Source organism: Caenorhabditis elegans, chromosome V (assembly GCF_000002985.6).
Source record: "Caenorhabditis elegans chromosome V".
NCBI classification, from domain to species: domain Eukaryota; kingdom Metazoa; phylum Nematoda; class Chromadorea; order Rhabditida; family Rhabditidae; genus Caenorhabditis; species Caenorhabditis elegans.
In genome coordinates this window covers 14,328,228-14,341,722 of record NC_003283.11, presented here as the reverse complement: position 1 = coordinate 14,341,722, position 13,495 = coordinate 14,328,228, and the positions used below count along the sequence as shown (strand labels likewise).

The window sequence follows — 13,495 nt, the reverse complement described above, 5'->3', positions numbered from 1 at the left end:
AACAATTATTTTAATAGAATATAAGTTGAGGCATTCCTGGCACGCAATGTTTCAGTGGGAATATCCAACTGATCCAAAAGTTTCAGGTGTAAAATATTTCTAGACTCACTTCTTACTGTTCTCTCGGATATAAACTGTAATCGCAGTAACTGAAAGAAACTTGATAGTAACTGTTGGTCTTTATAAGAAATCATGGATGAAGCATCGTAGAAGACAAAAACCAGAATGTTTCGCTAGCACCTATTTGCTCGGAAGTGATCTTGGAACTTTGGCGGAAAGTGCGCAAATATAGCCAATTCAATGAGTGCATTCACGGGTGCATGTTGAATATTTTTAAGGCGACATCTGGGAGGAGGTAAAGGTGAATTGTAAGAATTTGTTTGGGAAACATTGTCTGGCAGAAAAGAACGGGTTCACACCAGAAACTCGGTTTTTCAAGCGTGAAGGTAGGTTCTAGAAAACTCAATGTTCCAGATCCCGTTTGTTAGAAAACCAGTACGTTGTCTGAATGAAGTAATGAAAATATTCAATGAAAATGAAGTGAATGAATGAAGTTGTAGTCTGAATTTATGTTGTTTAATTAAAGCACCTTGTTGGTAGAGCTGGAAAGCTTTAATGATGTTTCATCGAGGCCGATAATTTATTCAAGAAATAATAGGTTAAACTTCTTGCAAATACTGGCTTGTAGCCCCAAACTGTGAAAAAATCTTGGATTTGAAAAAAATCGTGCAGTTTGTACGATAATTAATTATTTAGAGATTAATTTTTAATGAGAACCTCACACAAAATGCCTAACTTTGACAGGTAGGCTAGAAGCTTTTGAAGATAAAAAATATTGGCTGCCTGCCAGAAGCAGTTTCGGGAAAGTTTGATTTTTGTCGACGTTTTAAAATTTAAAAGCTCGAGGACGTTGCTGAGAAACTGCATTTTTAAGCCCCTCTTGTTTTCATTTTTGAATAACGAAATACGTTTTGACGCAACCAACTACAACCAACTAACTAACTTTATCAACGAATTCAGTGGCAAACCAACGGAAAAAAAAACTGATGAAATTTTACCCGCTTTTCAACTTTTGCCATTGTTGAAAAAAAGTCTGATAAAACTGTACAAAAAGAGACGTTGGATCGTTTTCCTTTTGTACTATGAATTGTGAGCCGGTTGTAGTAAATGACGATTACAAACAAAAACAAATCAGACATTAATTCGGGATTTAAATATGCAAAAAGTGAGGGTGGTTTGGAAGGAGAATGTAGGACTACATGACGTTGATTCTCCAATATCATCTTTTGATTTCTTTTTGGTTTTTGAAAGTTCGCAACAAACAAAAGTATGGTGATCAGCAGGTTAAAGGTGAAAAATAATAAAATGGTAATTTTGAATTTTCTCTTATAACTAATTTACGGAGAGCACACTGTAGTTCCAAATCTAGAAGCACGAGTAGTCTACAGTCGCCGATTCTTTATCCTGATTGACCTTTGATAGCCATGGCCTGAAAGATGGTGGTTACCAAATTTGTCATGTAACCTAGATTTGAGTTATACTCGATGGAAAGTCCAGAAAACTTATTCAAAAATCAAAAACGCGTTAACTTTCGGTCACCAATGCATGCAGGAAACGCAGGAACAGTTATTGTAATCAACGCATACACAAAATCTCTAACTTTGCGTAAGAATGCACGTAGGCAAGAAGTAACCAAGTATTAGCAGTGTGTATTTTAAATGCCATGAAAAAAGTAAAGAAACTTCAAAACAATCCTTGACCTGCAATCTGTGGTTATATGTACTTTACTTTTTCTTTTCAATAACCCTGCTCATATCAGTTTCATTTTTTTCGGATATAAACAAGTGATTGATTTTCTATGAAATCACCAAGTTCAAAAATTGTATCCTTCGTCATTTTCGTTTCGGAAACCTGAAAAAACCTGTACTTGACACTCGTCACTTCATCATCGCCGTTCAATTTCAGTCAAAACCATTCTGTTGACGTGTACTGTACATTTCAGATCACACGCCCAAGGTGTTTCCCCGAAAAGTTCCCAAATTAATCGGCACACAAAACAACTGAAAATCTATAAAATTGTTACTTTGTTCCGGTTTTATAATTAACGAATAACAAAAAAGAAACCACAGGGCATAAAACTGTAACAACGCAATTTCGGCAGTCATATGGTAAATTTCGTGGGAAAATGCGACGTTTCGTGAGAATCCGACGCCAAATTCGTCGAGTAGATGATATTAGTTTTTGACCGTTTAGATATTAACCAGCTGCTTGTGACGACGTATAATTTATGACATATTTCTATCATCATTGTTTACACAGTTTTTTTGCGACAATTGGGTACAAAAACTTTCATAATCTAGGTACATTCTTTGGGAAAAAATCGAAAAATTAGCAAAAATAAAAGTTTACGATATAAAATATCAGGAGGAAAATCATTTCTAGAAACACATTAGAACAAAAGTCAAATTTTTTAACCCTACTTTGATTGTTATTAGTACTCAGTATTCTGCTTATAGTTAGGCAAAGACGTAGGCTTAGGCTTAGAGTTAGACTATTTCTTAGTCTTGTGCTTAGGCGTAGGTTTAGGCTAGGGCTTGTCAGTGGTACCCGGACGCCGTTAGTTGAACTTGGTTTGAATTCTTAAATAGGAAGTTGCATTCTTCAAGTATTTAGTTTACAATAAAACTGTTTTTTTTTTTGCAGATCAAAAACTTCTTTGATTGGATATAAGTTGTGGAAAAATCACGTAATTCCTTGCATTCAGGAACGTGTGACCTAAAGAATGCAAACGTTTCGAGTACGATCTTATATCACTGATATCTTATCAACGAGTTTGGCAAGTTAAAATATTTGTTGAAGAACACCCCTGAGAAAGGATTGATGACAAGAAAGGAAAACGTGTTGCAGTGAATCAATTTGAAAAATGTTTATTCCCAGATGGAAAACTGTTCCATCAAACAATAAAACAGAATACAATATAGCAATAAATAAACCCATCAGAATTCACGTTTACATATCAGGCTTCATAGCCGAACGGTCGGCTACATTAATCACAGTCGTTTCAACTTCTTTTGAACATCCGCAGAATTTCTGTCTAACTTCTGTCTTGAAGACGAATATGCTGACTGTGTTGATAACGGGACCCCAAACAAAAAGAATTGATAGAAGATATGTGGCAAGTTTCTGAGAAAGTCCAGCCAATGGACCAAGTACCGAATAGAAGAATGGAAGTTGAATGAAGATGAGTGTCAATATGAACTAAAAATTAAAATTTTTAAACTTAAAAATCTATTCGTAATACCTGCATAGTCAAAATCTGATTTGCTTGCTTCTGCATTTTCTTCAAATTTTCACTCATGTTAAGATTTGAGTTCATTTTAGAGTTGATTTTAAAGTAGAAAAATATCATAGCCACCACGGCTACTAGCAGTATCGAGACGTACGTGATACTGGAAACGTATGCTGATATCGAAGTAGCTGTTTTCTAAAATCATAAGTTGTTTTTGAATTGAAAAAAAATACTTTTAAACTTACATCAACTGAAAGAACAAGGAACGAAGTTTCATGTCCAACATAGGACACAGCAATTCCGCTCAGATTGATGACGTCATCAATTACTGGATATGAAGAATAACAAAGAACTCCCGAACTGAGGGAGAGGAAAAACAGATTGATGATAATAATTATTACTGCATGCGAAGGATGAACTCCTCTTCTTTAAATTGAAACTATCAATTTCCATATTAAAATAAAATAAAATAACTCACCGACAAATTTGCAGGTATCTGATGAAATAAATAGTGGGTGATGAGAAAATCTGCTGTGTTAGGAGAACAATCGAAAACATCAAAAGAGTCATGGTCAGAACAGCTGGCATTGAAACTCCAGCGTTTACAATCATTAAACCTTCAAAACCATCGGAAGTTTCAACAGCGACGAATATCTGAAATTAAATGTTGTTATGATTCCTTTTGAAAAAGTTTTACGAATATACGGATTATTCAAGACTAAAACCTTCATGGTTAATTCAGTTGAGAAATTTTAAAAAAAGATCATGCTGTCATTTAAGTAAGTACTGGCTTAGGTAGGAGTCAGGAAGGAAATTTTGTAACTCTGTCAATGCCTGCTATTTTCCAGTCTCTGTCGCAAATCAACAGCTAACACAAGATGATATCTACCGTAACCCTACACTATTTTACAGGGCTCAAACATATATCCGAACACGCATTTCTTCTAACTTTTGGGGTAGTATTAAATGAATGGCAATCGTGATTTCTTACGCTCCACTCCAAACGGATGAATTATAATTAGGGCGTTACTAGGCATCCAAATCTAGTTTTTTTTTTGTTGAATTTTTTTTTTGAAATTGAGAATATAGATTAAAAATTTAACATAGCAGTCTTTGAAATGCACTGAGCAACACAATTGTCAAAAATTAATCCTCACCGGACATGCCAGAACAAAAAGAACGCTGAATGCAACATCCAGTAATTTGTAGATTCCAATAGCATATTTCATATGCTTCAGAATAGTTTTTCCTTTAAGCAAAATGAATGTTGAGATCGAGATCAATGGAATCAGAATTAAACAGGCTGCGACATTGTTCCACCATGCATAAATTGCGGTAGTTGTTGCAACTTCTGGAGAGGCGCCGTTCAGGATTTGAATAGCCATTGATAATCGATAATTAGAATGAAATGGGCTCACAGATCACTAACTTAAGCTCATTTGGATTGAGATTGAGCACAGACTCCAGATGCTTACATGACTAATGAGCACGGGGAAGATCTCACAAGGGAATCGCGAGAGACAAGAGGAGTAGAGAATTGAAAGATAATTTGAATAAGGAGAAAGCGATAACAGCTCTTTCAGTGACGCTCTTGTTGTGTAGTCTACGGAGTGAGATAGAAGCTTGTGACAAGAGGCAATAGGTACTAATTATAGAACCAGGGATACTGAGTAACGCACCAATTCAGTTGGGATTCCGAGATATTTTTATTTTGCTTCGATTCAGTTTTGATTACCACCAACTGATCGTCGAGCATCAGATGTTGTGGACGTACGTTGTTTTCCGATGAGAGCACTTCGGATTTCAGAGTTTAGAATGAAAATGAGAAATGTGTTGAAAACAGGTGACCAGGCAAAGAGGAGAGGGAAAAGGTCTGTTACAAGGCCTTGCGACAGTCCAACAATTGGGCCAAGGACTGAATAGTAGAATGGAACTTGAATAAATATTAATGGGGAGAAAAACTGAAAATAAGAATTATATATTTCATGTTTTTCGGAGGCGTTATTGAGGGCGACCGGCGGGCGAGCGTAAATGGCGGCACCGTGAAATGCATTATTGAAATTTTCTATTGTTTTAAATTTGGGAAACATTTTTAAAATCTAAATCGTTTCCCTCTATGAAGTCCTTTTTGGCTAACTGTTTTACTAACCTGCGCCAAAAGCAGCCTATTTAATTTCCTCTGCAACTCTAGCAAATTGCTGCTCGTATTTGTAGATTCTCGAATTTTGAGGTTCATTTTAATAGTGAAAAATATCATGAGAAAAATTGAAAATACTAGACTTGATACATAACTAACTGCTGAAATAATCGATAGAACTTTGTCGACAGAGTCCGCAACAGAGTCCACTTCTTTCTGAAATAAATATTATCTATTATTTTATACTTTTTCCGTTTATTCACTTTATAAGACAAAAGAAGAAATGCGGAATATGATAAAGTAAACTTATTTGCAATCTCTTGTAGTAATTGTATGTCCTCACTAGTCGGAAGAGCTGCGTAGCATAGGTTCATTGAAGTTAGAATTTGTAGAATAATATTCAAAACAACTATAATTGATACGTCAATACATCCGGCGCCCTTTCTGAAAAAATATTTTCTAATATTTGAAGCACAAAAATTGAGGAAAACCTGCAAACTTGTGCATATCTAATATAATAATGCCATGGCGCTAGAAATATTTGCTCAGTGAGTAAAAATAGAGCTGCTGAAAGAAATATTTGACTGAAATGAAAATTGAATTGCCATCCAGTGTTGACAATCATTAGACCAGAAAATGTATCGTTCATTACAATTGATGTGAATACCTAAAAAATTTTCAGAAAAAAAAAACAAATGAAAACTGAACGGCTTAAAAATATACCTACCGGAGCTGTCAGAATATAACTCGCGCTAAACAAAATCTCCGTGCACTTTGAAATTGCTTGAACTTTCTTGAATAATCTCGTGGGCGTTGAAATTCTAGTTGTGACTAGAAAAATGAGCAAACTACCAATTGTGATACTTAAAATTCCAGCAATAAGATCGTTGTAAAAATGATATCTCTGGATAACTGGTGCAAGCTCAGACGGTGGCCCCAGCTGCATTGATGTTCTATTCCCAGGTAGAGCTGGAAATAAAAATGTAAAAGCTCCTTATTTAAAGTTTCATTTATTTCAATAAAAAAAATCTTACGCGGTGGAGGAAACAAGAACTTTTCAAAATTCATAGTTCAATAATGTGAGTCTGCAAACGAATAATTGGCGCGAGTTTCCAATATTGATACAAATAATAATACTCGATACTTAATCCAGCACCTGACAATTAAATTATCAAGGGAAACATACTCCATTGACTCATGCCACTAGCAAATGTGTTACATCTATACTGACTGGGTGATGATATTAACCGGGTTGTATAGTTGATCTCACTATCAGTCACAAATAAAATGCTACTTACAACACAACATAAATTGGAATTATTCTTCAACTATGTAGACTATGTTAAAATTATATTTTAAAAATTTAATTTAGTTCAACGCCAATTTGTGAGCACTTCAGAATGTAACATGTTTGCTTCATTATTAGAAAAAACCTACCGAAAAATTGTCGATGTCTTGAGCAAAAGATTTAATTGTAAGACAAAACATATTCACAAATAAATCGATTTATTAAAAATATCCAGAAATGTGGTAAGAAACCAACAAACAAATAAACCCAATGTTAAGAGACAAAAACACAGACGCAAATGATACAGAAAAAAAAGATTTTTTGATTTAGAATCAGCTTTTATTTGCAAATGACCGAACTTCAGAAGTTGATACATGTTGTTTTCCGATCAATGCATTTCGAATTTCCGAATTTAGAATGAATATAAAAAGGGTGTTTACAACAGGTGACCAGGCAAAAAGGAGAGGGAGAAGGTCTGTAACAAGGCCTTGGGAAAGTCCAACTATCGGACCAAGGACTGAATAGTAGAATGGAGCTTGAATGAATATTAATGGACAGAAGAACTGAAAATGTTGAAATTAAAGAATATAGAGTAAAATCTAAAGGATTACCTGTGCCAATAAAACTCGATTCATCTTCTTCTGCAGTACCAATAAATTGTTACTTGAGTTTTTTGATTCTCGAACTTTTAAATTGATTTTTATCGTGCACAAAATCATGACCAAAATTGACAAGATTAAAGTTAATACGTAAGCAACCGCAGACATTATTGATCCGACGTGTTCAATCTGTTCCCTGACAGTATCCACTTCTTTCTGAAAAAAAAAACCCGTTTTATTATTCTTCAAAGTTTTTCAACCGTATATGATAAAAGAAGAAATGCAGAGTTTGAACCAGTAAACTTATTGGCAACAAATTGAAGCTCGGTTATGTCCTTACTAGTTGGGAAAGACGAAAAGCAAAGGCTCACTGATGTGAGAACTTGAAAAATTAAATTGATAATTAGCATTTTTAAGAAATCGATACATCTAACACCATGTTTTCTGGAAAATAACTTCAATCTTGTAAATTGAGTTAGAACATCTAAAACATACTTGCAAACTTGATCATATCTAATGTAGTAAAGCCAAGGGGCTAGAAAAATTTGTTGAGTTAGAAAAACAAGTGCCGCGGCAAGAACAATTTGACTATAATAGAAATTGAATTGCCACCCAGTATTAACAATCATAAGACCAGTAAATGAATCATCGACCGAAATTGATGTGAATACCTGAAATTACAATACATTATTTTGATTAAATGCCACCCATCACCGTTACTCATCAGAAGTTGACTTACCGGAGCTGTCAAAATATAACTTGCGCTAAACAACATCTCGACAAGTTTTGTAACTGTCATCACTTTTTTGAATAGTTTTGAAGCAGTTGATATCCGTGTAGTAAATACTAATATCACAAGAACATTGAGCATAATGCTTAATACACCGGCAACCAGATCATTGTAAAAGTGATAACTACGGATAATCGGACCAAGTTCCGCAGGTGGACCAATGTCATCCGAAGATTCACTTTCCGGGGGAGCTGTAGAAGTCATTGGGTGTTATGGATTATTGGTATGACAGATGTTAAATGCTATTCTATTTGATATAAATTCTGCTTATTACGTGTAAATTCTATTATGTTTATATACATACCATTATAAAATTAAGTGCAAAATCACAAGAGCAGACAAATAATCAGCAAGTTGAATGTTTTAAAGTTTAGTGTTTCGAACTTTAATTTAAAACAAAAAACTTACCCGAAATGAGGAACTGATAAAAATTTATTGCTGAAAAATGGCTCGAAAACAAATAATAATAATAATCAGATGTTATTACGCATTTGAAAATATTATTCGGAACATGGAAAATCGGAGGTCTGAAAATTCAGTTACCTCGAGCTTTGACTCAATTAGATCTGAATCACACGAGGTTGGCTGTCTTTGAAATTGTTACGCCTACACTGCGTGGTGGAACAAGTTAAATAGATTCTCAAAAATGTGTGCTATTAAAATGGAAAAAGAAACAAAATAAGTCACATGCTGATCAAAATGAACCACGCAAATTTGGTTTCATTTTTCTCAATCTTATTAAATTATGCCTGCAAATTATTTGATGATTTATAGTATATTCTAACCTAGATTATTCACCTCTATGAAAAGAGAAGTAGTCCGTATAACTATGGCCCACCTTGAATAGACTTCCGGATTTTGCAGATATCGAATAATCTGGTGTTTGCTTTGTTTGGTGCTATAATTGTTTTTCCTATTTTTCTTGTGATATAACTGAAATAAAATCGGAATTCCAATACTTGGAAAATCTTTATGGCAAAATAGAAATTGGGGTAGAAAAAATTAGAAATATTAATCTATTCACATAAAAAAAGATGTTTCAAGAAAAATTAGAAACATTAATGCATAGATTTTCAATAGTAATTTCCTCATCCGTTATGAAGTTCTTCTTGACGCGACCTTCAAAGTCTTCCTGTCCATCGCTATTCTGAAAAATATACAAAAATAGGATTATGTTTGTTTGATGCGGAAATTGATTTTTTTTTAATGTGCTGAAGATATCGAAATCCTTACCAAGTTAGTTTCTACCTGTGATCCTTCACCACCTATCACAGTCAGCCAGGTCTTGATAGCAACACCTTCATAACATGGTGCAACTTTATGTGCATTTCCATCTTTCATATTTGCCGTAATTGAGTTCTCATCAACCGCAAAGAGGCCAGTAGTTTGCCCTGCAATAATTATGGGTCCAGTAAATTCTAATTCAATGTAGAATCCATTTTGTGTATTGTCTGGGGTTAGCGGTGTGTCCAGTGAAAGTGTAAGAATCTCAGATTCCAGATCATGGTTATAGTCGTCACATAACACACTTGCATCTGAAACTTGGGAAGTTGTATTGTTTTGTAATGTCTTGAAATTCAAAATTTGAGTCCATAATTTTTTCAGCACAATTACTATTGAGAAAAAAACCAAAAAAAAAACCGTTTCAAAATTTAAATTAACTTACAAATGGGACATTCCAGGTATACAGCGTAAAAATTGATCAGCCTAATAGAAGTCCATTGAAAATCCCTTGATGCTTGAATTTTGATTTCCGAAGTTTCTGCAGTGAATTCATAGTCGACTCTCACTTTTCCGCAGTAAGTCTTGTTTGCCATATTTGGATCGAGTTGGAGCATGTATCTAGTCGGCCGATATGTGGTGAGAAGTTCCGACATATTTCAATAGAATCAGAGAATAAATGACAGAAATGAGACGGCCTCGACAGTTTGATACGAGTGAAAACTGGTTTGTAGGAGGAACACGTGCACCCGTAAGAGATAGAGAAAAATGAAAAAACATCGATTGAATTTGTAAATATTTTCTCCTCGGAAAATCAGAAAAAAAATAAACAAAACATTTCAATGCCATTGTTTTGAATTTATAAACTTATCTTGACTAGCAAATCGGAGAGTTGCTAGGCTTCGCAGTTTAGTTCGGCGTAGAGTAACTCAAGAATAATTCGCTTTATTCGCTAAAGTTTAGTCAAGTGTTGAGTAAATGCCAAGTAAATGTGCTGAAGTTTGTCAAGACCGGCCAAATTTAGTTTAATATTAATTTTAGAAATAAAAATTTTTTCAAATTTTTTTGCTTAAAATAGGCTTAACAGTTGTCCAACGCATCTGCGTCTATTTGGGCTTGCGACACTCGAACTGAATTATTATGCTAAGAATAGGCTTGACGGATCTCCAACACTTCTTCGTGTATTCGGGCCTGTGGCTCTCAACTCGAGTTTTTGGGCTCAGTATAGGCTTAACGGCTGTCCAATACGTTTTGTGTATTCGGGCCTCTGGCCCTCAATCCGGTTAACTGACCTAGGTGACCTTTTTCATTACTTTTCCAAAAACATACGTAGTTATAGAAACATACCTCTCAGAGAAGGCCTCCAGCCTGCTCTGCTGGGTGTAGGGATAGAAAAGGCCTAAAGTTTCAAAGAGTAAGAAGGTGGCCCTAATCCCTGATTTTTGGGTTTGAGTGAAATACAATAGCATTGCAGGCCTCCAGCCTGTCCTGCTGGAAGTCAGGTTAAAAGTAGCCAACATGTTCAAAAAGTGCGGCCCTCAATTAGATTAGGGAAAAAGTAAAAATCTCGAAAAGTCTTCAAAATTGAGTTTTCCTCACGTTATTAAAAATAAGAAATGAAAATTATCGAATTCATCACCAAAAATAGAGAAAGAGAGAGAGTGGTAGAAAAGTTTTTCACGTTTAATCAATCTTTTTGATTTTGCAAAAATTGAATGATGGCCTACATTTTGGAAAGTGCGCCAATTTTTTTCAAAATAGTTTCAAAAAATTGGAAATACGAAGTTCTCTCTTGCGCACAAATTGGAACCAAATGTCAGAAAAACTGAAGATTTGGGGCTGAAAAAACATGAAATTCGTCAGTACAAAGAATACATCCATTTCGACCATACTCCAGAATTCCGCTCAAATCAGTGTTTTAGCCTTCCCAAAAGCTCCCCCACAATGATGACGATGGAAGGCGCTATTTTTATAAGCTATTGAAACAAATTGCTCAAGAAACCGCCAACCCTAAGCCAAGATATAAGCTCTCAAAGTGCAGTCACATTTCTCGGGACACCCCATTACGACAACGTGCCCTTATTTTTTATTTCTGTCAAGAATGCAATTTCAGGATTTAATATAGGAAGAGGCAGAAAAAATATTTTTATGAAGTTCACCCACATAGGACGATTAACTCGAGACCCCTAACAAATCAGAAAAAAACGCCAAGTCCAAAAATTTTCGGAAACTAGCAACTTCTTGATACGTACCCCCCAAGCACACGTGAACATTTAGTAAATTTGTCATACTTATGAAACATCCAGGGAACACATACATATATGAATAAAAAAACTTATTCATTGATTCGGTAAATTAATTGTTCAAAAAAAATTGGAAACACTATTCCATATCGATAATTGGTGTGACATAAATGTAAACATCTTCAATAGTAAGTTCTTCTTCTTTTAAAAAGTTATTCTTCACTCTTCCTTCGAATTCTTCGTGCCCAGCGTCATCCTGAAACATTTATCAAAATCAAAACTCTGCTTTTCCAAAAGCATACCATATTAGTTTCAACTCTAGTTCTTTCATCAGTTATCACAGTCAGCCAGAACTTTGCAGAAACTCCTCCCTCATAACATGGAAATACTTTATGAGCATTCCCATCTTTCATATTTGCTTCAATAGTACTTTCATCAATTGCATAAAGTCCAGTAGTTTCTCCCTGAGGATTTATAGGTCCAGTCCATTCTAATTCAATGTAGAATCCATTTTCAGTAGTTTCAGGAGTGAGGGGGTTTCCCAATGGAAGAGTCAGTATCTCTGATTCGGCATCATGGACATAGTTTTCACAATCAACACTTGCATCTGAAATTTGGAAAAATATTTAAACAAAAGTCCACATTTTTGAAAAATTCGGCAATTTACCAAAAAGGTTGACTGCCTTAAAAACATTTTTTATTTGGACGTTGATTGCTCAACATTAATCAAAATTTTACTGATTCAAATCTTTTAAATAGACTTAAGTTTAAAAACTTACACACAGGACATCCTTCATTGAAATCGTAAAACGTGGCAAGTCTGACAGAAGTCCACTGAAAATCTCTAGATGTTTGAATTTTGATCTCCGATGTTTCTCCTGTGAACTCGTAATCGATTTTTACTCTACCATTGTATGAGTTATTTCCCAGATTGGGATCAAGTTGGAGAAGAATTTTAATTGGCCTGTACGTAGTAAGAAGTTCTGACATTTTTAGTTGTAAGGTCAAACTGAAATGAGAATAGATGGAAATGAGAAGGCGTTTACGATTGAAAATGTGTGTGAGAAATACTTGTTGGTGGTAATGCAACAAAATAAGAGAAATGGAAAAAGATTGCAGGCAGTTTTGGTTTTTGGTTGTTGGTAAATCAAAAACAATACCAAAAACAACAATAATAACTGAATACTTTGGACATTCGAATTTTTGACAATGCAAACATCGCGAAAACTCAATTTTTGAAAACAGCTTTCTTTTAATTTTTTCAATTCAGTTTAGATAACTTTCTCTCGAAAAAAAGCGTATGTAGCCTGAAAAGGAAAGCAAACGACATATCGCATACACTTTGTAAGGATTTAATGGACGTCATCAATGTTGTTAATTGAGAAAAAATTATCTTTTACAAAGATCAGAGAAATCTAATACGTCAATTATCTTTTTCTATATGTTCAAACTAAATAGAAATACGGAAGAGTGGTGGGCGCATGGGCACATCGTTGAAAAAAAGTTTTATGTAGTCTACCAAGATTACGACAAGTCCTTACCCAAGGCTGTAATTTTGCAGATCGGCTTATTGCCAAACTTTTGAAAGGATTGACCGAAATGTTTTTTGTAATACATCAAAAATCGAATAATTTTTAAAAATGGATTCGACGCTTCCTTACAAGATGTACTCTCCACATAAAGTTTTTCTCACTTACCAAATGTAGGGTGAAATACCACTCTAATTTTTTTGAGTTTCTGACAAGAAATCATTCAGTTCTTAAACAATGACGACTTGAGAGACGGTTCTCATACACAGTAACCTTCCCTACGCCTTCATGAATATAATCGCGAAAAACTGCCAAAACAATCGCGAGGCTGCTAATAAAATATCCTTTAAAATTTAAAAAAAAATTGAAGATCAAAAAAATAAATTTGTTTTTCATTAA

The 13,495-nt window shown here is 34.6% G+C and overlaps 5 protein-coding genes and 1 non-coding gene across 7 annotated transcripts; 1 reads left to right on the top strand and 5 right to left on the bottom strand.

The window, feature by feature from the left end:
* Positions 1 to 2,914: 2,914 nt before the first annotated feature.
* On the bottom strand, positions 2,915 to 4,768 carry srm-6 (the record flags this gene model as incomplete). Of its 2 annotated transcripts, none has more annotated exons than NM_074154.5 (5): positions 2,915 to 3,258; positions 3,302 to 3,484; positions 3,535 to 3,715; positions 3,768 to 3,943; positions 4,447 to 4,768. In NM_074154.5, 5 exons carry the CDS (start codon positions 4,672 to 4,674, stop codon positions 3,010 to 3,012), a joined length of 1,017 nt encoding a protein of 338 aa, NP_506555.2. In that variant the 3' UTR covers positions 2,915 to 3,009. The 2 variants fall into 2 exon arrangements, with proteins under 2 accessions (NP_506555.2, NP_872185.2); NM_182385.4 differs by having other exon boundaries at positions 2,926 to 3,258; positions 3,306 to 3,484; positions 4,447 to 4,674.
* Positions 4,002 to 4,022, top strand: 21ur-15138. The gene has a single exon (NR_069946.1).
* Positions 4,769 to 5,010: 242 nt separating the features above from the next.
* On the bottom strand, positions 5,011 to 6,522 carry srm-5 (Serpentine Receptor, class M; the record flags this gene model as incomplete). Its single annotated transcript, NM_001028771.5, has 6 exons — positions 6,461 to 6,522; positions 6,154 to 6,395; positions 5,918 to 6,093; positions 5,690 to 5,870; positions 5,439 to 5,642; positions 5,011 to 5,250 (listed from the first exon to the last, which is right to left on the bottom strand). The coding sequence occupies exons 1-6, from the start codon at positions 6,492 to 6,494 to the stop codon at positions 5,011 to 5,013; spliced, it is 1,077 nt and encodes a 358-aa protein (NP_001023942.1). The 5' UTR covers positions 6,495 to 6,522.
* A 394-nt stretch (positions 6,523 to 6,916) lies between these two features.
* srm-4 (Serpentine Receptor, class M) lies at positions 6,917 to 8,307 on the bottom strand (the record flags this gene model as incomplete). The annotated part of the gene is made up of 5 exons (NM_074153.4): positions 6,917 to 7,277; positions 7,326 to 7,529; positions 7,574 to 7,757; positions 7,809 to 7,984; positions 8,053 to 8,307. 5 exons carry the CDS (start codon positions 8,305 to 8,307, stop codon positions 7,047 to 7,049), a joined length of 1,050 nt encoding a protein of 349 aa, NP_506554.1. The 3' UTR covers positions 6,917 to 7,046.
* Positions 8,308 to 9,055: 748 nt separating this feature from the next.
* Positions 9,056 to 10,049, bottom strand: F47B8.8 (Aminopeptidase N-like N-terminal domain-containing protein). The gene is made up of 3 exons (NM_074152.7): positions 9,770 to 10,049; positions 9,337 to 9,638; positions 9,056 to 9,250 (listed from the first exon to the last, which is right to left on the bottom strand). Exons 1-3 carry the CDS (start codon positions 9,978 to 9,980, stop codon positions 9,143 to 9,145), a joined length of 621 nt encoding a protein of 206 aa, NP_506553.1. The 5' UTR covers positions 9,981 to 10,049; the 3' UTR covers positions 9,056 to 9,142.
* Positions 10,050 to 11,642: 1,593 nt separating this feature from the next.
* Positions 11,643 to 12,617, bottom strand: pepm-1 (Aminopeptidase N-like N-terminal domain-containing protein). The gene is made up of 3 exons (NM_074151.4): positions 12,347 to 12,617; positions 11,870 to 12,174; positions 11,643 to 11,823 (listed from the first exon to the last, which is right to left on the bottom strand). Exons 1-3 carry the CDS (start codon positions 12,555 to 12,557, stop codon positions 11,707 to 11,709), a joined length of 633 nt encoding a protein of 210 aa, NP_506552.1. The 5' UTR covers positions 12,558 to 12,617; the 3' UTR covers positions 11,643 to 11,706.
* Between the last annotated feature and the right edge of the window lie 878 nt (positions 12,618 to 13,495).

Bases quoted from the DNA above. Each gene is read 5' to 3' on its own strand.
- F47B8.8 (NM_074152.7), bottom strand. From the start codon at position 9,980: ATGTCGGAACTTCTCACCACATATCGGCCGACTAGATACATGCTCCAA. The intron at 9,639-9,769 runs GTAAGTTAATTT...CCCAAGTTTCAG, and splicing joins ATACCTGGAATGTCCCATTT to ATGCAAGTGTGTTATGTGAC. The intron at 9,251-9,336 runs GTAAGGATTTCG...TATATTTTTCAG, and splicing joins CACAGGTAGAAACTAACTTG to AATAGCGATGGACAGGAAGA.
- pepm-1 (NM_074151.4), bottom strand. From the start codon at position 12,557: ATGTCAGAACTTCTTACTACGTACAGGCCAATTAAAATTCTTCTCCAA. The intron at 12,175-12,346 runs GTAAGTTTTTAA...TCCAAATTTCAG, and splicing joins CAATGAAGGATGTCCTGTGT to ATGCAAGTGTTGATTGTGAA. The intron at 11,824-11,869 runs GTATGCTTTTGG...TAAATGTTTCAG, and splicing joins CTAGAGTTGAAACTAATATG to GATGACGCTGGGCACGAAGA.